We start from the raw sequence: 26,624 nt of genomic DNA, 5'->3' as shown, positions 1-26,624 counted from the left end.
CCACAGATTCTCGTGCGGCCTGGTTTCGTATTCCCAGACTCCCACCCGCAGGCACACACCTGATGTAACTCCTGGCCAGCCCCAGTCCTTGGGTTTGCCCCAAGCTTCCACAGCACTCTTTCCTAAACAAAGAGCTTTTCAGGCATCAAAAAGTCAAAACCTGGCTACAGGAACCATATCAAATCCTATTTCTGATAACTAAATTCCATTTAATCTATTCATAATCCCTCAAATACTGCAAATATTTGTCTTTGATTAAGAAAAAAAAACCCAAACCCATGGGTTTTGGTTTAAATCCTTTAAAGGACTCTCCCACCGAGCACCTAGAGATGCACACACGTTCCACACCTCCCCTTTAACGGACCCTCAAGCCCGAGACTGCATCAGCTCCTTCCTCGGGGAAGGCTGGAGGCAGAGCAGGCCGGAGGCATCGGAGACGCTAGCAGGGCTCTCCGAGCGGGCCGCGCCGGCACCCCGCCCGCAGGACAGGGCCTCCGCCGCGCCCAGGGACGCCTAGTGCGACACCCGGCACCGAGCCCCGTAGACACAAGGCTGGATGGGTGAAGAGGCGAGGCGCGGCGCGGTCCCGACCGCAGCCCGTGCCACCGCTGCCCCGGGCCGCCGGCGGCCGGCACCGCACTCCCGGGAATCGATGACTCGGCGCTCGAGCACCCTGACTTCCCTTGGAAGCGCCGCCGCAGCGCTAGCGCGGAACCCATCGAGGAGTCGGCGTTCGACTTCCAGTGGGGGTCTCCGTGCCCGCAGCGCCATCTTGGCGCAGGGGCGGGGCGATACCGGCAGGGGCGAGCTGTGCGGCGGGGCGCCCCGGGGCCTTAGTGGGCAGCGGGGGGGGAGCGGAGCGGAGGACTGCCCGCTGCCCTCCTCGCTCCCTACGCCCGCTTTGTCGGCCGCTTGCGGTGGTGACCCCGTAAGTAGCGCATGCGCCCAACTGCCGTTCCCTCCCCGCCGGCTTGCGTCACGGCGCGCGTGCCCCGCGGCCGTTGCGGCGCTGGGTCCGGGCAGCGGCGCCGGGCATGGGCAGGCAGCCGCAGACCGTTGCTCGCCGTGGCGCATGCGCGCCCGCTTCCCCGCCACACCCCCCCCGCCACCCCCCCGTGCCGCGCCGCGCCGCTCCGTTCCATGGGACACGCGCTGTTGTTTTCTCCCTGCAGCCGGGGGGAGGCGGAGGAAGATGCCGGGGAAGCTGAAGGTCAAAATCGTGGCAGGGCGCCATTTGCCGGTGATGGACCGCGCCAGTGACCTGACCGACGCCTTTGTGGAGGTTTGCGGGAGGGGAGGGGCGCTGTGCCTCGGCGCGGGGGGGAGGGGGAGGGGGAGGGGGAGGGGGAGGGCGGCCCCGCCGGCCCGCGCCTCGGGCCCGCGCACCTGCCGCCGGGCCCGCGCGGCTGAGGCATCTGCCGGGCCCCGCCGCGGCGCCCCCGGGCGGGTGCGCACCTACGGCGGCCGGGCGGGACGCTCCCCCCGGGCCGGCCGCGCTGCGGTGACAGGTGCCGCCGCGGTCACGCAGGCTGTCGCGGAGCGGTGCCTGGGACGCTGCCGGCCGCGGCTCCCCTCAGCGGCCCCGCCCTGGGACGCGTTTCGTGCCTCCGGGCTCGGCCGGAGAGCTCTTCTGTTGGCTGCACCGTTCTGCGCGGGGCGGATGGGCCCGCCTCGGCCGGGGCCGGCTGGGCGAGCGTGCCGCGCAAAAGGGCTGCGGAAATGGCAAGGAGCACCCTGAGCCCGTGCCCGCGGGGACGTTTCTGAAGCAGTTTCTGGTTTACCCTTGGGTGTGATTTTTAGCTGACAGCCGTGTAGAACTTGAATGGCATTTTGGAAATATTCTGCTCTCTTTCAGCCTCTCTTGGCTGAAGGTTGTTAATGAATGGCTCTCGTTGGTATGGCAGCCAAATGGAATCCATTTCAGGATTCGATAGATGTGTTGTAAGCAGGATGGAGAAATAGTAAAAGCGTGTTTAAGTCGTTTGTATCTCTGAATATATGAAGTGCAGAGTGGTTGTGCAGGCTTTACTTTTAAGGCCGATATTCGTTGTTCTATTTAAAGTATTTGAAATACTAAAACATTTTCGAAGAGGATTTTTATTGGACAAATGTTAAATATTGTTTACATGTTTAAATCACTTTATTGCACCAAACGTATCTAACCTCAACCGTCTTTACAATCATATAGTTAACAGGCAATATATAGGGCGTTTCTCAGGAAGGGATTGTAAAATAACTTGATGTGATCCTTCTGTTTTATGATTCATTATTTCCAATATGAATAACTTAGAACGTTTCAGTAACATTCCATAGATTTAGAAATCATACTCTCAGAAAAAGCAAAGAGGTGTTTAAAAATGGAATGCTATGTAAATGCATGCTTGCACCACAAATAGTAATAGAGGTTGGTGCAATACTGGAATTAAGGTGGGAAGACGGAATACCGTTCTAGAACTGTATAAATTCAAAAATCTGACAATATCAAAATAGATTTTGGGTATGTAAGTCCTGATTTGGTTTGGTGCTTAAAAATTTGATTGACTAAATTAGACACTAAGCACATTGCTTAGTGGGACAGTAAATTGGTAATAAAGAGAAAATGTATTTCTCATGTGCTTTTCAATGGAGCTGAAATAGTACACAGTTCTATTTTATTACATGAATGACAATCATTTAACTTAATATTTCAGTGTTTGGTTTCAGATGTTTCATCAGTCAGTTTTTAATTTATGAACGTCTCTCTTGTAATTTTAAATTTGATTAATAGGCAGCCTACAGCAACTTGATGTGTGCTACTAGGAGACAGGGAAAACAGGAATAGGAAATACAGTTCTCTGATGAGTTTCATTTGGACTGTTTTTATGCTGCCTGGAGGAGAAACAGCTCTCCTCTACTGTAGGTCACTTGTTCCCAACCCTGCTTCATCTGTGCCAACCCCACTGTCTGAGTAGCTGTGTAGCAAAATAGATTTGGAAATTCATCTGGTTAAAGACTAGCTTAGCAAAAAAGGAAAACAAAATTTTTCAGAAAGATCAATTTGCTTAGCTGGGTTAATGTGCAGTTTCATGAATGTCTTGGCACACATAAGGCTAAAGAAATACGTAGATGGGGCCTTGGTTTTAGGACTGTTATTTATCAAACACATATATAAATTATACATGTTTGTTTTCCGGGTTAAGTAAAGGTGGCCCATCCACCTATGTCAAGACCAGTGATTTATGTCTTTTATCAGGATAGATGACACGTCATGATTCCGAGCCCCTTGTCGTCCCTACATACTATCTTTCATGTTCAAATACCCTTCCACTAGTCGCCCTGGGGGTCCGGCTCTCGCCCTAAACCGTAGTGAAGCAGGTTAATTCTCCCCTAGATGACATAGGATAAAAAATGTGGGAAGTACCCTTTCCACAAGGGTAGAGTAGGCAAGGCAGCAGGTGAGATTTATGTCAAAATAAATTGAACTTGAAACTATTGTTCTATTTTTCAGTGTAAGGTTGCTGAAAACCTTTACAAAACATTTTCGCTTAAATAAAAATGAAAAGCTGAACTAATGTTAGGGTACTAGTTGATTACTAGCCTTTAATTTCCTTGTTAAATTTTCTAATATAAATCTAGAATTAGAAAAGAAAATGAGAAAAGACTTTAGAGCTCTTACTTGGCTCAGGTTATGCATAACTTGGACTTTGCCAGCATGTGTGATCTGGAGCAAATTAGCATGATTTCTTCTGTAATTGTGCTTCTAAATTTGTACAGCAGACAGCAATGTAGTGCTCGATTATCTCTACTAGCTTTAATGAACTAGCTTGACTACTGGAGAAGTTCAGTTATAGCTGCCTGAGGCTCCAACGGAACTAATATACTCCCTAGATAACATGTAAAAATAGGTTGGGTGGAGCTCTGGGCTGTTGCGTCATGGCAGCTTCTGGTATATAAGGTAGCTTAGTTAAAACTAGTGTCAGTATCACTTGATTATGTGTGATGAATACACATTCTAAGTGGCAGTGCTGTTAGTTTTCTGTGTGCATGTAGGCTGCATCCACCTTTTGATGGCTAGACGGTTTTTTACACTAAGGTTGCTTAGTCCTGTGTTTTTGTACCACTCTGGCTTTTAACTTTAAAGCTTACTTTGAAGTAACTTCTTTTCAAAAAGCATTACTGTTCATTGAATTAAATAGGGTGCCCCACAGTTTTTTTTTATTTGTTTCTTTGGTCACAAATGCTGTACAGAGTTCTGTTGACTGAGGTACGTACGGTTATATATACAGAGCTCAGTGTGAACTCATAGTCCAGTTCTGCAGTGCTTTAGGCTTTTTAATTTAACTGGGTGTACTTAAGCAAGTGCAGCATCTCCTTAGCGTTGGGATATGCACCTGTGCAAAATAATCACCATACTACTGAAACGCATAAAGTGTTTATTTAATACTGTCTTCAGCAAAAGTGTTTAAAACATTACTATACAGTTTTCAAAAGCTAAGCCTAAATTTAGTCTCCAACATCCATTTAGACTTTTAAAAAGAAAATGGCATTCAAAATCCACAACTGTCTTTAACTGCAGCATTTCTTTTATATCAGCACACTCATTATTTTCTTAAGAATCTTGAATGAATTCAAAAACATAACTTTGGGTATTTGTAAGTACCATCAGATACTTGGGATGAGTTGAAGTACTAATTATTTTGAGAGGCAACATTCAGAGAACTACAAGTGCTTGTAAATGGTTTGAAATGAAAGCTGTGGTGAAATAAAGGTTCTTGCATTATGCAGCATCGTTTCTTGATGTAGGGAACATCACAGAAATTCACTTTCACTTTAAAAAAAAAAAAAACAAACCAAAAACCAAAACCAAACCAAATGGGGTCGTCCTGAAATAGACTCCTATGGAGACCAAATGGAGATTCCTGAAATAGGCTATTATGTGGTTGAAGTTATGTGCGTTAGTCAGTAGAAGTATGGAGAATATTTGATCTTCAGTAACTGGAGGTTACAGGGATATATATAGAGGTAGGTATATAGATATGTAGTCCCTCTAACCTTTTTGCCTATATACTTTCTGGACTTTTCTATATTTTAAGAAAGGAATAGAAACTGATACGGTGCTTCCCCCTTGCTGCTCTGAATTTACTGCTATGTGTCCAGCATATCAAGATTGCAGTTAATGGAGATGGTTTCAGTTATTTTCTGGTGTGTATCTGGGGAGATTTCTTAAATTTAAGAAATAAATTTACCAATGTTACCATTTTATTTCTATGTTTCTTTTATAAATTGTCAATAAAGCTGATTTAGAAACCCTAGAGAGAACAGTAATAGGACATAAACTATCAATATTTAGATAGAATACTTTATCTTACAGTATTTCTAAACAGAAGGCAAAGCGAGTATACCAGGTGACTTTGAATAGCCAATATAAGTGATATTTTTACCTCTCAAGTGATTGAGGAGGAAAAGAAACAATTTTAGTAGTGGGAGAGAGAGATTTATTGGAAGTGTTGTTGATAACCTGGAAAGTTACTTAGTGATATATGTGAATCGATTAAAAAAGCCACTCTCACTGAAAAGAAAAGGATTTGTTGATATTATTGAAATATGTATTTGAAACTATTTGCATGTGTAGATTTAATGAGTTTCTAAATTTATTTATTAATATTTATTATTAATAATTGAATGCTTGTTTTTCTAGGTAAAATTTGGAAATACAACATTTAAGACAGATGTGTATCCCAAATCGCTTAATCCTCAGTGGAATTCCGAGTGGTTCAAATTTGAAGTAAGTATTTTTTAAGGAGTTTTCCTGTATCTATATAGACACTCCGGTTTAGATGCCCTTAATGAAATAATTTCATTTCAGGCAGAAAATGAGTTTTGAGGAGTGAAGTGTATTTCTGTTTAAATACACATGAAGCCTTTTCAGCAAACCTTTCTACAGTTAGACCTTGTTTGCTAAAGGTGTCTCATTGGCTTTTTAGGACTATAAAGATAAAAGCTTGCCAGACTGGATCCAACTTAAATGTTATTCTGAGTAATACTAAAAAAGACAAGACAGAGGTGAAAGTGGGGGGAAAATAGCATTATGGATTAGGCTTTCAGATATCAGTATGGGTATGTTTGTATTTTTTTTAAACGGGTAATTTTGAGTTAGGAGAGTTAATTGGTATTTGAAATGTTACTTTGGGTTGCAAAAATAATGCACTTGACAAAGAAGAAAATGGAGAATTCCTGTGAGAAAATTACAAGATAAAGAGCTTGGACAACAATTACCGGACACTTTCTTTTCCCATTTCCTTATGTAATAATGAGGGCACTCAGCATTTTCCTGTAATTGCTTGTTGCTTTCCAGGATCTAATTATTGATGTCCTTTGACGTTATGCTCTGAACAAGTGTTTACATAGTCTTTTTTTTTTTGTTACTGCATTTTTTTATTACTTTAAAAAAAAAAAAGGAATGGTATTTAGAATAAATTAATTGTTAAAACATTTGAATATATAGTACTGGTTCATTTATGGTGTTCTAAGATAATATCAGTATAAACATGATTGTAAATATATGTACATGTAATGAGTGATGTAATAGCTGGTAATGTTAGAAATAGTTTAGAGCAAATATAAAATAGTAAGGTTAGGCAGATTATTAATCAACACAGAATGCTTGATTAAGAGTATCTCTTAACCAGCAATCCATGTTAAAAAAGTGGTACTGTGGTGTTGAAATTCAATCAGTTTTCTTTTTTTATTTTTCAGTTCCTGGGGTAGTTTTTTTGGGGAGGGGAGAGAGCTGATCTGTGTGGAGGGTTAACTCTGTTCATACAGAAAGAGGTTTTTTTGACAATAGCAGAAGTCTCAAAATTCTATCTTTTCGCGTGGAAAAATGAATTTGGGAAAGAAAAGAGCCAAACAGCAACATTGGGGAAAAAAAAAAAAAAAAAGAATTCCACATCTCAAAGAGTGGAAAAACACTAACTGCTTAAAGACATCATAAGTGTGTGTGTGCGTGTGTAGTTTGATCTTTTTGCAAGACTACATGTTATAATTCTGCAAACACTTACACGAGTCATCCCATTGCATTTAGCAAACCTGATTCTTGGTTTGTGACGTTCAACACAGAAAGTTGTAGAATGTCTCATCTTTGTATGTCCTAAAAATAATTGAGGTATCTGCAGATGGATTATTTTATTTATTTAGGAAAGTGCATGTCTGAGATTACTGAATTTTTACAGCGTGTTGTATAAAATGTCTTTGTCTTGTTTTAAGCCACTGACCAGTTTGGAAGGGTGAGAGCACCAATGATCATAACTTCAGAGTATAATAGTCCTCTGAGATGCTTTATCTTAAATTTTCATTTTTTTAATGAAAAGTATGTATTGTGGAGGTGGGTAGACAGTCTAGGGAATGTGACTTAAAATTCCAGATGATTTGTTTTAAAATGTGTCATCACTGTAATCTTGCTTTTCTGTTGTTCTCCCAGTGAGAAGTCTGGTTCCAGGATCTCACCAGTCTGTGAAGGGTAAAATCCAAATAAGTGAATGTGTTGTTTAGGTACAGGAAATCAAAATTACAGATTTATCTGTGTCAGGTCACTGTACATAACTAACTCTCCTCTTTTTTGCATTTGTTTTTCAGCAGTGTTTCCCTGCATTTTTTTGAAATACTCAGATTCCATGTTAATATTTGTTTCTAGGTAGATGATGAAGAGCTACAAGATGAGCCTCTCCAGATCACAGTTCTTGATCATGATACCTACAGTGCTAATGATGCCATTGGCAAAGTGTACATAGATATTGATCCTTTGCTCTATAGTGAAGCAGCTACAGTTATTTCAGGATGGTTTCCAATTTATGATACCATTCATGGTAAGATTTGCTAATTTAAAAGTAAAACAATGTTGTTTGAGATGTAATCTGCTTCTTACAATCTCCATTTCTGTAAGCTGTCTTCAGAAATTTGTAATAATTTTAGCCTTGGGAGCTGGAAAGCTGCTTTTCTGGCCGTTTTTTCCTTATTTCTGGCATGAGAAAATTTCTGGCATAGTAGTTCAGACTAGTGCTTGGCAGAACGCCTTCTATAGAACTTGTGACAAGTGGAAAAAATCTTCACATGGTATTTAAAATAGTTACTGCAAAATTCTGATTAAAAAAAAGACCCAAACATACTTTTCCAATTACCACGTGTTTAGTAAAAGAATATACTTTTGAGGTCGCTAGCAGTGTGCCTTCCTGGGATGTTGGATAAACTTCACTTGAGATGGAGGGACAGGATGTGACATATCTTTAACATAAGGTGCAGGATGAAATTCCTTTTCCCTGCAGAAAGTACTCTCAGTGCTAAGTAGATTTCATCAGAATATCTTGAAGGTATGAGAAAATGAAGTTGTTGATATTTTTGCCTTTGATTTTAATGAAACACAGCTTTTGTCCCAGAAAGTCAAGGTCGGTTTACAGCAATTAGCTTGCTGTTTGAATACCTTATTGCAGAACATCTACGTGGTTGTCATTACCACCCTTATTCATTATCCTGTGTGAATTAAATGACCTAACTATGTTAAAAGCTAATTGTAAATCACTGTTGGGAAATAAGTAATGGTATTTACTAGATGATCATCATAACTGATGCAAAGTATTTTTTACATTTAAAACGGTTACATTGAAGAGGTTTTTTTGAGAAATAGTGCATGTATTTTTCTTATCCTTTTTATTCTATTCACATTTTCCTATCTTACATTTTCTTTTGAAGTTAAATTAGGTGAACACTTGTCTCAGGATATGTACAACTTGTATGTCAGAGAGAATTAGATTTCTCTATGTTTTTCTAGATCTGTTAGTATTTCACAGCTTTTTTTCTATTTAAGTAAAATTAGAATTCTTATATTTTCATGCTCATAGCATTAGATTCTACTTATCTTGATCCTTGGCAAACAGTAATTGATGATTCCTTAAAAAAATAATATAATGTTTATAAATTTTTATTAAAAATTTTTTTTCTGCACCTCAACATGATTATTTGTGAAAATATATGAACCTGAGGCACTCCTGTTATAGTCACTGAAGGCTTCTTTCTGTTGGTGTTTTGGAAGATAGATCTAGGTGACTTTATTGCGATAATGTCAGAGTCAATCTACGAATCTAATGCTTTTGTTTGAGTGTCATATACTTAAGTGATAAAGGCTTCTGAAGACACTAGAGATCAGACTCATCAAGAAGTTTAGTCCTCAATATGTCAGAACCTATAATACATGAAATGGTTTTGTTACTGGGTGGGGAAAAAGAAGAAAAAGCTCAGGATAGGAAAGTAGAAAAATCGAAAAGGAATGGCTGTGTGTTGAGGAAATATTCCATTATTAGTAAGGTTTAATTGTGACCAAAAATTAAGCTTTATCTAAAAAGTCTGTAATACCTTGGTTTTTATATATTTCTTCTCATAGTCAAAGTATTTTACAAACATTTACTGTGCCACTTTATGGTTCTTTCTAGAACCACAAATTTTCTCATTGGATTGAACTTCAGAGAGTAGCTTTACTGCGAATTTGCGACCAGTTCAGGGAGAAAATGTAAAAGCTTTTTTGTGTTGGTCAGAGCTTTTTGATGTGGACAGGACTCCAGTTGCAAGGCATCTATGCTCAAAGCTAGTACTTCTGACCTTTTGTGCTAAGGATATCTTGGGACAGTCACGGTGCTTAGATACTGATTTTATACCCTTCCTGCATTGATGGTACAGGGCAAAGGAGCAGAGAGTGCACTTGTACACTGCAACAGAGGCCACTGCAGTATCAGGAGGCTGATGGCTTCTCTTTTCCTAATCCCATTTTTCTTCTAAAGTCCTGTTCAGTGCAGCAGGTACTTGAGGACTGTTGCTTGCATAGCTTCAGTCTCAAAGGCTGGGCAGAACCAGAAACTTCCTCTGAGACAGTGTCTCTGCAGCAGACCTGAGAGGCAAGGAAATGTCTTCCTGCTCCTCTGGCCCAGGCTAGAATTTACAGGTGAGCTGCCAGTTGACCTGAGTGGTTCTAGCAAGGTTATAGTACATTCTTTGCAGAAAAACTGACTCATTGGTAGTAGAAAGTGCATCAACTACTAATAATAGGGAATAATTAATAGGGCTAGTTTTGTATTTGTTTCTGATACAGCTTCTCATTTTTCATGTTTTTCATTGATAGGTATACGTGGGGAGATCAATGTGGTGGTGAAAGTAGATCTCTTCAATGATTTAAACAGATTTAGGCAGTCATCCTGTGGAGTCAAGTTTTTTTGCAGTAAGTAGAGGAGAAAAGTTTATTTGAACAGAAAACTTTTTCCCTGCCCCTTCTTTTCTTTCTTTACCTATTCTGTCAGTTTCCCTTCTTTCACCAGCTCCATTGCATAAGCCCAGTGGAGATTGCACTGAAGCCAGTAGCAAATGCAGAAGATTGTTTAGTTTGCCTTTTTTTTTTTTTAAATAAATTTTTACTGTTCATATTTCAAAACAGTGTAAATAACTGATTTTTTTCCCCCCTTATCTTTCTTAAGTTGCATTTCAGTGCATGTGCATATGCACATTGTGCTATTTTGGGTGCATATCCTGTTAAAGAGGCACAAAGTGAAAAGGTTTCATAATGGTACATGTTGTAACTGATACACTGGACAGTTATCTTATCAGTGTTCCAGGGTCTCCCAGAACAAAACTGCTTGGGTATGTCCACATTTTAACAGAAAATGGTGTGGATTACTTTCTGGAATCATTCACATCGCTTTTTATGTGTAATTTTATGGTTTTCTTGGAATTCTTGGCTCATAGACTCATGCCTTACATCTTTTATATATATTTTTTTTTTTAACAGCTACATCTATTCCTAAGTGTTACAGAGCAGTAATAATTCATGGATTTGTGGAAGAACTTGTAGTTAATGAAGACCCAGAATACCAGTGGATAGACCGAATTCGTACACCAAGGGCGTCGAATGAGGCTAGACAGAGACTTATTTCACTCATGTCAGGTATTAAACATGTAGGCTGTAATGGTTATTGCTGCTTTTAAAAATATTCATGATTTAAATAAGTGACTTAAGACAAGAATGTATATGATTTTTGGTATTAATTATGTTTATTTTTTCAGTTCACAGTGTCTTCTGTTTCTGAAGGTTCTGTTGTCCTAACTGATGGCCAGTATGACTGACTTCCCCCCCCCCCCCCCCCCTTTTTTTTTCCCCCCTTCTTGGTGAGGCCATGCTGCTGTCTAATTTGTTGATTGTTTTTAGCAAGGTCGAAGAAACCTGTGGAACTTTCTTGAAGATGTTCTTAACCCATATAAGGAGAATTACTAGAATTTTGACTCAAACAATTAAAATAACGAACTACTCCACCCTCTTTGAACTACTTGGAAGTATGTGAACAAATATACACCATCTCAGATACAGTGTGTATTAATACTTATCTTACTCATCCCATCTTTTCAAAGTCAAGATTGGTTCATTTTTTCTCAAGCATACTTCTATATTGCCTTGCATCGATTCTGCAGGACATATCTGCAGTTCTGGAGAGACCAGTGGTTAGAGTCAGTTGATGTCTCCACAGTGTCAAGTATCTTCACAGATTTTTTTTTTTTTTTTTTTTTTTGTATCACCGGTGCTTACGAACAGCAGTTGTGAACCAGGATCCTCCTGTTTCAGTGCCAATAGAACAGAACAAACCACCGCTACTCTAGAGTACTTGCACACTAAGACAAGAGACAGTCAATTGATAGAGGTGGACAATATTGAAGGTGTAAGGAATACAAAGAAATGATGAAAAATAGCCACTAGAATGATAGGCAGGGGTTTCAGTTCTCTAATGGGCTGTTAATGTTGCCAGGTTTCTTATAGATACAGCTGTGTTTTAAGGAAGATACTAAAAGAAAAAGTGAGTTGGGTTTTGCAAGCATGTATGGAGATCTTTAGTAAGTGGGGCAACATAAAAGAGATCATGGAGATGTTACTGAGTACCTTCATTAGGAGAGTCAGCATGTTTTGAGGAAAAATGTGAAAAAACAATACTGTCATAACTGACAAGAACTCACTTTTTATGAGGTTTTTAATATAGCTCCCCTGGTATGTCAGTTTACAGGATTAACATTTGCGTATCTCTTGCCTTGCATAAATAGTGAAAGTGGATAAAGTAGCACATGCGGAAGTATTCTGGTAGATTTTATTAATATTTTTATTCATGACAGTGGTTAAGAGGAAAAAACGCAAAAGACTTCATAGCAATACTGTTTCATGTCAGGTAATATAATGCTTCGCATTGCAATCATTGTTACTGGTGGCCACACCTAAAGAATCCTGAAGAAATCTGTAACTTCTGAGAATGACCCAGGCTGTTTCATAGATCTCCATCATATTGTGTGTTGTATATGTAAAAAAGAATTCAGTCTCAACCTTGGCTTGAATGGAATCCATAGCAATTTTCACTCAGCTAGAAACTTTCATACTCTACCTCAATCTTAGAGATTTTTCAAGACCAGTACAGGCATAATTTCAGCCTCTGTTAAGAAGTTTACAATAGGAACCTGTTCTGGTAATTTTAAAACCAAGCTTCTAGAAAGCAGTAGTGATTATTTCATTCCACTTGATTTCTTAACATCATTGACATTGGGACTGTTAGGCTATCCTCTGTGACAGTGAGGCTTTTTCAGTTTGTTAACAGAGGATTTTGGAAATCTTTCGTTTTCATCAGAAGAGAGAAGATATTTTTCCACCTAGTATTACCAGGGCTATCTAGCTATGTAGATGAATGAACTTTTTTTTTTTTTTTTAAACATTCTGCTAAGTAAGCATCTATGGCAGATAATTGTCTTATCGTTACAGTCTTTCTGTCTTTGTGTGCAGCTAATAGAGGAGAAGTGGCAGTCTTTTGTTTGCAGTGAGAGAGTGGCATATTTGGTATTGTGTTTTGTTTATTTGGTGTTACATTTTGTAGATGAGGCTGCCATATTAAACACTATTAATTTAAAAAGAGCAAAAAGTATGAATTAGGTTGAAATATGCTTAAATAAGTTTGTAAATAAAAAATTGTAGATGTCTATCCACATGGATTTCAAAGATGTTGCATTGTTCTAAATTCTATGAAGGAATATTTAGAAACTTATGTGTGTTCCAGCACGTCTTGACCATCTCTTTCTCTCTGTCTCTCTAAAAATACATAAAAAAGGGAAAAACTAATGCATATAAAATCAGAGAAAAACATTTCTGAAATAACATGTTGTTTTGGCAATCAGAATAGATTTGGAGAAGAAAGGAAAAAAGCTGTGCAAATCGTGAATATCACACTATGTTATAGGAGGCAGAGATTGTGACCAGCTGCTTGGCATAATTATGTAAGATTGGATCTATTACGTGTTTTACTGACTTGGTTGGCAATTCCAAAAGCAGAGGCCAAAGACCACCAAAGAGAATCGGGAAAGTTCACTGCAATTACGAGCTCTTTACCTTTTGTTTTGTAGGTGAATTGCAAAGGAAGATTGGCTTGAAGGTGCTTGAAATGAGAGGAAATGCTGTTGTTGGTTATCTGCAGTGTTTTGATTTGGAGGGAGAGTCTGGACTAGTAGTGCGCGCCATAGGAACAGCCTGCACATTGGATAAATTAAGTAACACATCAGCATTTTTACCTGCATGTAACTCCCCATCCAAAGAAATGAAGGAGTAAGTATGAATTAATAGTTTGTAGGGAAACAAGTTTCATCTCTCTTCTTTTCATACTCATTCAGTTTTACATAACTGGTGTGATTTTTTTTTCCCCCCCTCAGAATTTGTTTTTCTTTTGTAGTTTTATTTGTCTGCAACTCAGTTTATATTCCACAATTTTGAAATGTTTTAGGTTGGATTACTTATGTTATTTCTTTAGAAGCTGGAGTGGTAATCCTTACTTAATATGACTTTTTTGAATTTATATAGCAACGGTATTATGTATCCTTGGGTTGTGATCCACCAATTTCCTAACTAATAATTAGTTCTGCCTTGACTGTGTGTTTGTAGAATCAACATTTTTGTGAGGGCTTCTTGTGATATACCTGCTGTTCAAGATTTTTCCAAGTTCAGTACAATCAGGTTTGAGCATTTATGCATATAAGAAAAGATGAATTTTGAATTCAGAAAGTGTTTGTGCTGAGCATATAAGAAAAGATAAATTTTGAATTCAGACAGTTCTGTCAGTGATTTAGAGAATGACCCTGAAGTAGTCTTGTCTTTTCTTGTGTGCTTTGCTTTTTACTGTTGCAAAACAAGTAGGGCTGTTGCAAAACAGGTAGAGCTAAACAGTGTACTTGGAGAGAAAGCTTTTTATGATGAGAGGTAGAATTTCTTGATCTTTGTTATATCTACTGCAGCACCAAACACAGTTTGAATGCAATTTTTTTAATGTGCTTACAAATTGATAGAAAAATACTTGCAGTCATCTTCAAATCATTACTACTTTGTTGCTTGGATAAATTAGTTATTTTCTGTTTGGTAGAGAGATCCAATTTCTGGAAGGGAAAAACAGCACCAAAAGTATACTACTTATGCTATGTTTCCAGAGGTATTAATTGGATTAGCCATTTTCATTAACTTGAACTGTTGTGTCATTACAATAGTAATTATGCATTTTTGTCATGCAGGCATCAGTATGCTCTGACTTCTCAAAATTACTGGTTTCTAGTTCAAATCATAACTTGTTTAACTTGTCTTAATTTTAAAAATTTGCCATCAAAAGAGCTTCTGGATACAATGCAGCATAAAATATCAGTGGTGATTTAAAAAAAAAAAAAAAAAAGGTGGACCTGGTAACTACGAACGTAAAAAGCATTCATAAATAAATAGTAGCTTTTGCTCTGGAGCAAAATGTGGAAATTCCACCCCCAAAATAATCCACGTTCAGCTTGGTGGTGGATATTGTCAGAATCATTGTCCCTCAGTCCAAAAAATGGGAATGTTTCTCAAAGCCAGCAAAATCAACTAATACTTCTTATTCTTGGCTTTACTAACTTGATGCCCTGTTGCCAAAGAATCAATTACGCATTCACAAGCTAGTGCTTAAGCTCTTCCTTTCTCTCTTTTTATTTCATCTGGACTCTTGCATGCTAGGAATTTAAATTCATAGAGTCTGCTTAAAGTAAGAGATCTCCTCTAGCTAAACTTCCCTGAAATCATTTATAACATAACTTTGCAACCTGTTTGTATGTATTGTTTTCTTTTCTTCCACCTTGGCTGCAAATTCTCTCAGGTCTCCGCTGGTTCATCCGCCAAGCCATGGATGCCGCTCGACTCACAACAGCCCAATTCACACTGCTACTGGCTCACGACTTACTCAGAACTTCTCTGTGTCTGTTCCCACTCTCATCTACACTGGTACGAGACTGCTCAGACTCAAGAGCTGGGGAAAGGCAGGCCACAGGCACAGTGGTCGCAAAGTGCAGGCAGGCAGGCAGTGTAGGCAGGTACCACCCATCTTTTCTCCCTCATTTTCTCATGGAGACACCTTCTATTGTCAGTGAAGAACTACTCTGTGTGCAGCTGCTGAAACAAAGGCAATAGTTTCTTGAAAATGCATCGGAGTCTCTTCCACAAAGCTACACTCTTCGTTTCCTTTTAACATGCTTACTTCCTAAGAAATTAAGTAAAAATAAGTTGATGTATCTGGGGAACATTCACTATTTTACAGTAATTGGAGGAAATCATGTTTTGATTGGAGTTCATAATTGCTTTCAAGCATAATTCAGATATGGTATTTAGGTTATAAAATGGTTGTAGGAAGAGTATGTGCCATTTGTGGAAGAGATGGTTTTAGAGGGCAGGTAAGTCAATTTGTGCATAAGTGAACTGTTTGTCAATATAGTTGTTCCCATAAAGTTTCTCCTCTTTGCTGTGTTTTTAGCTGTGGCATGCTGCTGATGCTATAGGATAAGGAAACATTTTTTTTTTTTTCCTTAAAATGCATATGTGTGTATATACATAAATGTATGAATATGTATAAACACAAATATAATTTGAAATCATTTTTTCTTTATTAAACTAACTCAAAGCATTGTGTATTTGACCAGATTTTTAAGCCATAAACTGTTTTCAGTTTTTTCTTTTGCATATATATAATTTTTTTGTCACATCTCATGCCTTTCATTTGGCTTAATTGTTTCATTGTAGATTATCAGCATCTGTCTGTAGAATGCTGAACGGGTAAAACAGCATTTCTTTGCCTCTGGCCTCATCCCCAGTCTCGCACCTAAGGAATAGCTGCTGGCCCTGCCCCAATCCCATCCTGGTGTTTGGATCATGCTGCTGTCAGCCAGGTCCTTTGGCACAGGATTACTGAATATGTTTCCACCTTCTTCTGGCAGGATTCCCTTCAATGAAGATCCCAATCCCAATACTCATTCATCAGGACCCTCCACCCCTCTGAAAAACCAAACCTATTCCTTTTCACCTTCCAAGTCCTACAGTCGACAGTCCTCTTCTTCTGACACAGATTTGAGTTTGACACCCAAAACTGGTAAGGCGCTTCCACCCACTTTTTGTTTAATTTGTGTTTCTCTTTTTATATTTTCATTCAACCCCTTTTTGCTTTTTGGCATTTAAGTGATCAAAATGATGTGGAAATTGGAGATTTCAGATAGCACACCTCAAGCTTGAAAGGGTTTCTGTAGGATGAAAATTTAAATCCTGCCTATATTTCCACTATTCTGGATAACATTAAAATGACATTTGTAACACGACTGTATTCAAGTCGAAATAAAACATCTCAGAGCATTAAGGGAGTCCTAAGTAATTGCCTTTTTCTTATTTCCTCCATTTCATATTACAAATCATGGGAGTACATTTCTCACCACAATATGTTAAGGACAGTGTTACTAAAACTGTAGTCTTCAAGCCTAATGTGTTGTGCTGTAAGTATATTGTATACATTTCTGTGTGATTTTTAACTCCTTTTTGCAAATGGGATACTAGAAATATAGCAGCTGCTGTCTTTTTATTCTCTTTGGTATATGAAAATGGCTTTACATACACAGTATACATTTTGAAAGTAACTTAAATTATACTCCAGCCATCTTCAAAAAGCATTTTTCTTTCGCCATTGGTCTATTGTAACTTCTTCAACTTGTTTCCTCCCTTCTTATTTTTTGTCTGTGGTTAGAATCATGTCAGTAATAATGTCAGCACAACTCAAAGAATTATTGTCTGTTTGTTCTCCATTATGTGACCAATGCCCTGAGTTTTGCTACCGTAGGGCAAATTATTTTGCAGAATTGTTTGTAAAAGTTTGGTTGCGTTTTAAATGGTGTTTTAAATTGTGGTATTTGAAGCTCAGAACATTCTTGTCTCCATGTAATCTAGACAATTTTTAAGCATATTAGTTGATTCAGCTTTACTTGATAGCACCCCTTTCAAGAATTTTTCCAAGTGGATAAGTTAAACCTTGCATTCAAATGCAGTTATATTAAATATTTTACCCAGTTTGTTACCTAGATATCGGTTAAAAAATGTTCCCAATTAGGAAGCTGTCTTTCTTAGTAGTCTTCTCTGTCCTGTTTTTAAGAAAAAAACCAAAACCAACCAAACAAAAGCACACTTTTTTTTTTGTCCCTTTGTGTAAGTGATGACTGTTTTGTGGATAACCTATGGTGGTCACTTGTTTAAAGGACCTACAAATATAACTGGATGCTTATTACGTAGAACCACCACAAATTCATGTGTTTGGTGTACTGAATATTTGAAAACCTGTTTCTTGTGATCAGATTTTCCATGGTAAGGATCATGTCCTGTAAAGGATTTAAATGTAACGTAGATGGTCATCTTTATAGACGTAAATGTTCTGAATTTATGAAGGTGGCAACTCACTGTGAATTTGTCAGGTTTTTAAAGCAGCAATCGTATATCATTCCTGGCAACGTTATGTAGGTGCGTGGGCCCTCTTGTCTTTTGTCAATTCATTCAGAACTGAAGCAGACTGTGTAATTGGTACCTGTTAATTTTAGGGATTTTTCAAGTATATAAATGGTATTTTTTAGCAATCTTTTTAGTATTAAAGCTAACAGTGGTCATACTCTTGCTTACTAGCACTGTCTTTTTAGTAGCTTTTAACTCTGCTACTGAAACTTAAGAGGATTTGCTGGTTGCATTTAAAAATTCTATATCTTGGTGTTACATACTAGATTTTGAATCTTAATAGCTTAAAAGGACAGTATCTCTTGAGTCGTTTGTTTTACCTTTTACCAAAAATCTGATGATGTGCAGAAGATACTTCCATAACATACTAAGTTCAGTATGTTGCTTTTAACAATTCACTGTATATGTTTAGACCTCTGTTTTCATTTCCTAAGACCGTTATTAAGTTGGAATATTTCAGTATGACAGTTTGGTGATGTTAGTGTTCAAAAAAAAAAAAAAAGGGCAAACATCTCATGTGACACATTAAACATCAAATTTGAGATACCCATTACTCAGATTGGCTGATGTGAAAAATAAAGTATTTTCTGATGTTTCTGCAGTACATTTCTCTCTCTCTCTCAGTCAGGTAGCTAGTGTGTTCACTTGTTTGAGATGGAGACTAACTAAAAAGAGTGCAGATACCACAATTTCACAATATGAAGAACTAAATAGAGGAGATTGAAACTTGGATCTACTTAAGCATCTAATTTTCAGTAGCTCCAAATCAGGAGAATATTACCTTAATGTCTTTTACAAAATGCAATTGTGATTGTGTTATCCATTCTGATCTATATCTGGTCTAAATATGAGGGGAGATTATTCTGTGCTGAGAAAGCTTGTTTTGGTTTGAAGTTAGACTTCTTCTGTGAATAGTGATATATTTTATGCCACTGCAAACTAACAGAATATCAGACTGACAAAAAGCATGGCATATTTTAATCGGGTAATACATTTTGATGTGACATAGTATATGTTTGGAGGAAATTGAGAAGGTGGGAACTCCTTTTTTGTGTGGGAACTTAGAATTCTACAAGATTTATGAATCTAAAAATCATAAAACAAATCCATGACTTCTCTGGAAAATAACTTTTTATACCTAAGTAATGAGAGTAATCAGATTAAGTGTGTGAGAGGACTGTGTTATTTAGCCTTTACTCCATAGTATTATCAAATTTTGTATAAAATTTAAAATAAATGTTAAGATTACCATGGCTTTTAAAAAACTAATTTCAAAATAAAGTTAATCAGGTCATAATTTTTGAGAACATGCTTCTCATTCACATTGTGGAGTTGTATTGTCATTCCATTTCTTTGTATGTTGAGAAATAATTTAGCAATAAGTGCTGGTTCATTTGGAGAAAAAAAAAATTGCTTCATTTTGATTTCTTCCGTCTGTTTCTTTAGTCATCTTCTGAATCTACATCTCTTTGTCTCTATTACTTTCCTCCACAGCACCTTCCCCACAGGGACCTAGGATTTTCCTGTTTCCCAGCTCCCCTACACTCTCTTGTGATTCCCCACATCTTAAAAAGTCCTGTCTCCTCCTCTCGGGGTCTAGCCTTAACCCTCTACACTCTAGCCATGTCAGCCCAGTTGTTCTGAGGAAAAGTGTTTCTTTCACTGAAGAGCTGCTTCTGGCTGCTTCTGGTAGGATCAATCTATTATGGCCTTTTAAACAAACTTTTAAGAAAATGTTGTTGTTATTTGATATGGGGGCATTTAACACACAGCCTTCTATAACCCTATGTTTTTGTTCGATTAGCCTCTGAAAACTGCTGGCTACATGACTATTCATACCATCTCTCACCTCTGCCCCAGAAGCTTGAAACAGCTTCAGAACTTCTTACAGGGTTTGAAACATATGTAGCTTATGCTACAGAACTTTCTCCTTTTCCCTTGCAAAATTTCCTTTGGTAATTGGACTAAAATAATTTACTTTTTTTTAATCCCCCTCATTCCCTTCACTTTGTTGTTCCTATATTTTGCATGGAACAAGCACTTGCTCATTAATTCATTCATAATTTATTGAAATAATGGCTATCAGATGGCTAGCAACTCTGCTCTTTAAATTAATCTTTCAAACAAAGCCTGTACAAACTTTTTACTTGTACTGCCTCCTTTTCCATTCCACTGACATGCATTATTTTCATAGATTTAAATTGAATAGTTGATATTACTGCTTTTTTCTGTAGAAACGATTCTGATTAGTTTGTATTTTTTGACTTTGTTTCATGTCCAGTATTTATGCTATGTTTGTCTGTATTTAATATTGTATAGTCCCTGACAATGATGTTTAGAATCAATGCCAAATAGTAAAAGCAATTTAATTTTGTTTAATGGGACTATACAGATACTAATATTTTTGTTTCCTTATCCAAGAACAGCTAAAAATATTTGTTAAAAATTATAGTATTTTTATATACAATTATATGGTAATGATAGCCTAGTAATTTTTGAAAATGTTAGGAATGATTTAACATACATTATTAAGTCTGGTATTATTTCCAGATCTCCCAGTCTTTGGCTAAAACAAGTAACTGCACTTTGATTTATATGTACAATCTCATTCATGTTTATTAGATGCTTGATCAGAAGAAAAAGGAAATTAGCAAGCAATCGTTATGTTTAGTTATGAATTCTGTAAAAGAAAATCTTGGCTTCATTCATAACTGTTTGCACTGTGGTGTTTGTATTTCATCCTGCTCCTGACACTTTTTTTTGTTCTTTATCCTGTGCTTTCCTATACGATTTAGGTGTTTATTTTTGCTTTGTCAAGTTAGCACTGATGATTTTAGATACAAGAGATACCAATGATAGTATGTTTTTAGGCATGAAATATTACCAAGAAAATCTGATTCACCAGCATTGTGTTTACTTTAGGAAAAACACAATCTTGGTATGTGTTTATTTTCTAATTTTGTGATTTCTAACCATAGAGCAAATAACTTACTGTCATACATATAACCTGCATCTTGACACACTCAGTTTAGAGTACAATTCCTTGATAACAGATAATTCAATAGGAAAGATATCTGTGTATCTGATAAACTTTCCATCTCTTCAGAAAAGCTCCTGTATTGGGGGGTAGGGGTGGGAGTAAAATATATGAACGAAGGAAAGAGAGAATTACCCATATTATGCAAAATTGGAGTTTATTTCTTATTTTCATTTACAGATAATCTGCAGGTTATGTGTGTGCAAATATAATAATCAAATAAGTGTGGCAGTTTTAAATGCTGAGCAGTAGTCCTTAGCTTATTTGAATGAATCAGATGAGTGAATATTTCATTGCACAGATATTAAAGAAAATAAAAATAATTGGTAATTTTTTTCAGAGTTTCTATTTCAAATCAAAGGATGTGCATTGCCTTTGCAATTTTCTTTTTGGTCCCAATCATGCATTATATAACTACTGCTGTAATTAATTATGTGTATAGTCTCCTCCCAGTGGTTAGGAAAGGTGGTTTAGTTACTGTGAAACTCTCAGAAAGCCAGATTTTTATTACTTTTTTTTTTAAAAAAAACTGATAATGATAATAGAGAGAAATACTTGACTATAGAGTAATCTGGCAGAGAGGCATTGTTCAACAGTGTGGAACTAATGGTGACTTTGCAGCCCTTTTTGATAAGGGCTGAAAATCTGATTAATGTAGAAACTTTCTGTGAAAAGCAGAGAAGGTGCTATATTGAAATCATAGGCAAAACTCCCAATAGTAACAAGAAAAAAAATAAAAGAAGTTTTATGTCATAGGAAAGAATTGCAAGCCCAGGTCTTTAAGTCTTTGTATTTTGAAGGTTTTTTTAATTCAGGTTGACAGCAGAAAAGATCTTAGATCAGGGGGGTTTTGTCCAAATGCTAAAAAAACACTGCTAGTCACGTGAAAACCAAACCCCAAAACACCATCACCACCCCCAACCCAAATTAAACTGTGATGCTCAGCAGTTTTTTTCTGAAAATTAAAATTATGGGGATAATTTGACTGTTTTCAATGACTATTTTATGTATTTTAAATCGAAGTTTGGTTACAAATTATAATATATGTTTCTTTGAATGTCATTCGTACTGATACTCTTCAGGAATGGGCAGTGGGAGTGCTGGAAAAGAAGGGGGGCCATTTAAAACTCTTTTAAGACAACAGACTCAGTCAGCTCTGGAACAAAGGGTAAGGCATTTTATATTTACATTTCTGATCTACTAGAGTGAAAATTTAGCTTGTAGTAAGTTAAAAGTTTCCTGTTACTTTCTGTTTAAAAATATATGTAATTTTTAGGTCTGAAAACTTATTGCAAGTGTTGAACATTTAATAGCCCTTTATACACAAATTATTTAAATTTCAATATATTACTAAAGCATTAAGAAAAGTGGACCAAATAACTGTAATGTGCACAGCATTCAGGTGATTACAGTTGGTGTTATAAGAAACAGTTACAGCAAAAATTACTGCTATTTAGTCTCTGTAAGTTACTGATGCATGTGTAAGTTTAATAGTTTACCATCATGTATTTAGTTAAGTTTTTACAGAAGCCAAATTCAGAAATACTGGAATAGCTTTAAACAAGGTGAAAATCCCATTTATAATTGCAAAAACTTTCAGATCTGAAAAATAGAGTTGGTGCGTAATTTAGCCTTCCTTCTACTACATGAAATGGTGTGCATGTAGCCTTTAAAAAATGGTAACTTAAACAAACCTAAACCACTTCCCAAGCAATAAAAGGGCTTTATAGATTTACAGCTTTTTGAAGAACCTCTATAGGTGGTTCTAAAAATGCCATCTGTTGTTATGCTGAATAGACTGTTTAATAAAAATAGTGTTTTTAATTCTTTGTTTAAATTTTGGAATGAGTCCTTGCAACTTTGTTTTTTGTAGATTATATACTGCTTTTGTCAAAATGTTGTTACTGAGGTATCTTAAAGGAAGAAATGTGGATGTTTTCCTATTCAGAAATAAATTCTAGTTTAATTACAATTTCTGACTACCTGAACTACTTACATAGAACCATATACGTTTGTTGAAAACAAAATCAGCTACATCTGTGAAATATAAGTGAATAGCTACTATTTTGAGTAAGTGGATGATTCTCTTCTCATTTTTTGTGTTACCTCTTGCTAAGGGAGGATCGCCTCATAGGTTCTGTAGAAGGCGGGTATGTTCCAAAACATTGTGTGACTCTTTTTGTAGCCCTTTTTTCTTGTATTGAGGATTTCTAAACAACTATTTGAAATATTTTGATTTTCTTTTTTGTGAGGTTTTGGAGATTTCTTTGTAATCTTGTTTATGCAGGTTTTTTTATATTTGTTCTGTTATTTTTAAGAGCATTTATCAGATCGGCATATTTTTGCTTAGTTAGTATTTTGCATGTTGATACATTTCAGTTAAGATTTTAATTTATCTTTAAATACATATCCATGGCTTTTTGCTTTTAATGTTTTAGTTTGAAAAAAACGCTTTAAAAAGAGCCTTTTCTCTGTTTACCTTTGTTTTTGCTAGTGTTTCAGACGTTTCATGGCTGATCTGTTATTTCCTTTGGAAGCTCTGAAAAAACAATTGAAAATGTAAATTAAGAGCACTTAATGTATTTTTAGAGCTTGAATTATTTGCACATTGTTTTGATAAGGCCTGTATATTGTCTAGTGGAAAAAAAATGCTGTAAAATGGGATGGAAACATGTTGAGTCTGTTATTGATGATGATGTAGCAAAGCATGCGGACTGTTAATTGATACAAAAAATAAGTTCATACTGTCTCTCTGAAAATTTTGTATTGGATGTGTTTTTGTTATAGTTACCTCTTATGGTTACCTTAAGGTTGAGTTACTTAACTAGAATGAATAACTTAAAAGTTATTTTGTCTGTTTTAATATTGCACACATAAATGGTGCACTCTAGTTACTTGTCTGGATTAGTTAGGGTAGCTCTTACTTTGGAAAACAAAGAATAAATTCAATATGTATAATATATTTCCATGTGTATTAGATATATAGTAAGTTCTTTTGAGTCTTAGTTCAGTTTATTTGGGTATATGGTAATACTAAGGCACATTAAAACCAGTTCATTTAACTGGATGTCTCCACAGCTTTTTTTTTTAATCAAATGTGTTTTTAATGTGTTACTTAAACAACCCTAATTCCAAACCAGAACAGATTTTGTTGGAAGGGTAATATTACTCGATTTCTTCTGGGAAAATACACCAGCTGTGGAAAACTCACATACGTGTTATATTGTACATTAATAGATTTTTAGCAATTCACAGGATGCCTGTTGATAGCAAGTGTAACTATAGCACAGCTATCTTCGTGTATATTTTTATCTGTGAATGTATATGCTATATTTCCATCAGTGGGAAAATATGAGCTTTACTCATAAAAAATTAGCCTATGTTTTTGTAGAAATGGCCAAATGCTGCTCTTTATGGTATTTTGTATCTCTGTTGACCTTAACTTGGACAAATGCTGTTTTATTCCTCCACGTTTGCATTCTGCAAGTGCTTGAGAGATCTTTACTGCTGCCTTTTCAAAATGGAGATTTGTTGATCTTCATCTCTGAAGAGCACTGCTAGATAACTGTTGTGTTAGAGTGCAGTTCTCTCTGTGATTCTTTTGGCTGAAATGCTGACTTAAGCAACTTTTCTTTCCAGCGATTTCATGTTACTATCCAGCCCATCCCCTCCGCTCAGTTGAAGAAAAATTGTAAGATTGTTTGGCCACCTTGTGAGATGGCACAGTAAATGTGCTTAGAATAAAAATAATTAAACCAGGAAATTAACAGTATTTTAATGTGGACCAGTTCCCTACTTTGGGTCAGCCCCAAAAGCTCTGTGAACATACCTGAGCATTACGAGCATTATTTGCAGGGGTGGTACAATGATGGGAATGAGTGAATGGCTGGAAGGGAATCTGAGAACTGCTTCAGCTGGCACTAACACCAAATGATATGTGTGTGTAGCCTTCTTCCATGTGCTTTTTCATTGTTTTGTGTGTCTTTGTATGAAATGTAGTTAAAAAAGAAGAATACTAGCAATACATGTATGCATCTACACAAACATTTTTAAACATTATATTAAATAAATATTTATGAAGACTTTATTGTAGCCTTATCAAACTTTCCCCAAATGCCAACTGTAAAATCTCTCTGTAGTTGCAAGGATTAAACCAATGACGGTTCTTTCAGGGTCTGTGCAGTCAATGACTGTGAAATGGCATAGTGAATTGGTATTGGTAAAATGGTTGACCATCTTCAGTTGTAGCTTGGAAACTTTAAGATCATCGTGTCTTCTCGCACACGGGAATACTCTGTGCTTGCATCACCTTGATGTAAAGATAGTCCTTTGCAAATTGCAGTAATAGAGGAGATTTGTAATATTGAAACACTGTGTCTGGTTCTTATGGAATCTCTGTTTTGCATGCAATAAGTATAGCTTTATAATTTTGAAGTGTTACAGATTACCACATGTAATTGAGGCTGGAACTTGTATTTGAGTAATATAATAATAATAAAAAATCCAAAACCTCTAAATGAGCTTAAAAAAGAAAAAAAAGCACCATCATACAAGGTGATGGAATTCCGTCTGCGTCAGAATGAATGAGACATTGTTAATGGAATAAGAGCATGTCAGAATGGTTCAGTGAGTCAGTTACCCAGATTTGTCTGTGGCTGAAATTAACTGATAGGACATAGGTCTAATTTTAGCATGTATCATAACATAGACTTGCAAGTATTAATATGTTGATTGAGATAAAACCATGTTACTATTTTAAAGTTTTATTCCTGATTTGTAGTGTAGGGGATCAGGTAAACTGGAAGTCTGAACATGTTAAAATTACTTGCAGTACACAGCCTTATGAAAATGAACAAAAAATGAAAGTAATTTCTGAATCTCCATATAGATTAAAAAGCATCGGATTTGCTTATGCTTTAGAGCATGGAGTATCGTTGACTTTGTTCACTACATACTGCTTTAGCACAATGTAAGTGTGAGTGTATATATATGTATAAAATATAAGTGTAGTATAGGCTTAATGGAATTTCATATAGGTGGCATATGCAGTAGACTTATTGGTTTCTGTAGTTCTGGGAAAGCTAATTATTTTTAATGTCATTACTGTGGGATAACTATATTCAAGGGACAGCAAACGTGTATGTTGTATATTTAAATATAAGTTATGCAGAATGAGTGTCATGGAATTATACAGGGACAAATATTATCAGTATACTTGTGAATCACTGAACAGTTGATAATACAGAGCCACAGTGAAAGAGGGTTCTAACAAAGTGTTGATGTACTGCATTTTTTCCATTTTTCGGCATGAAAGACGTACAGAAAAGGAGTTCAGACTGTGTTGTAGTCAGTGCTTTCTGACTATTCTCATAACCTGCAAAGCACTTTATGATCTGTTAGAACCTTCTGGGGGAGTCTTTTCTGTAGCCCTCTAGAGAACCATCGGTGCTCCTGAAGACAGATTAGTCAAGCAGGTTTGCAGAGTCCTGTGGTGAAATCTTCCTGGTTTTTAATTGCATCATAAGGCACGACTGCAGGTTTTGGTGTTTTTTGGGGTTGGATTTTTTTTTTTTTTTTGTTCTGGTTGTTGATGCTATGGTTGCTGATTTCAAAGTTTGCCTCTTAATTTTAAAGTCTAAGCCAAACAAAAATCCAGAACACTTGGAAGTTTGTAGGACCTTTTAAAAGTTGTAAGAGTTCTAATAACAAGGGTGGTAAGAATTCTGAAGTATT

General features: G+C 36.9%; 1 protein-coding gene across 16 annotated transcripts in view; it reads left to right on the top strand.

Moving 5' to 3' along the window:
• Positions 1–1,192: 1,192 nt before the first annotated feature.
• C2CD5 (C2 calcium dependent domain containing 5) overlaps positions 1,193–26,624 on the top strand; it is a 69,902-nt gene continuing 44,470 nt past the window's right edge. For 7 of the 16 annotated variants that reach the window (XM_050911203.1, XM_050910996.1, XM_050910832.1 and 4 more), the window contains exons 1-8: positions 1,193–1,282; positions 5,678–5,764; positions 7,673–7,844; positions 10,145–10,240; positions 10,805–10,960; positions 13,441–13,639; positions 15,198–15,322; positions 21,974–22,059. In XM_050911203.1, the coding sequence (XP_050767160.1) occupies positions 1,193–1,282; positions 5,678–5,764; positions 7,673–7,844; positions 10,145–10,240; positions 10,805–10,960; positions 13,441–13,639; positions 15,198–15,322; positions 21,974–22,059 (1,011 nt within the window). Of the gene's footprint in view, positions 1,283–5,677; positions 5,765–7,672; positions 7,845–10,144; positions 10,241–10,804; positions 10,961–13,440; positions 13,640–15,197; positions 15,323–16,308; positions 16,461–19,348; positions 19,544–21,973; positions 22,060–23,008; positions 23,042–26,624 lie in introns of all 16 variants that reach the window. The other 9 variants (XM_050911067.1, XM_050910914.1, XM_050910610.1 and 6 more) reach the window with 4 other exon arrangements.

The sequence above is a fragment of the Gymnogyps californianus genome, chromosome 1 (genome assembly GCF_018139145.2).
Source record: "Gymnogyps californianus isolate 813 chromosome 1, ASM1813914v2, whole genome shotgun sequence".
Classification (NCBI taxonomy): Eukaryota; Metazoa; Chordata; class Aves; order Accipitriformes; family Cathartidae; genus Gymnogyps; species Gymnogyps californianus.
Note: the sequence above shows the minus strand (reverse complement) of the source record. Positions and strands in the feature narration are given on the sequence as shown.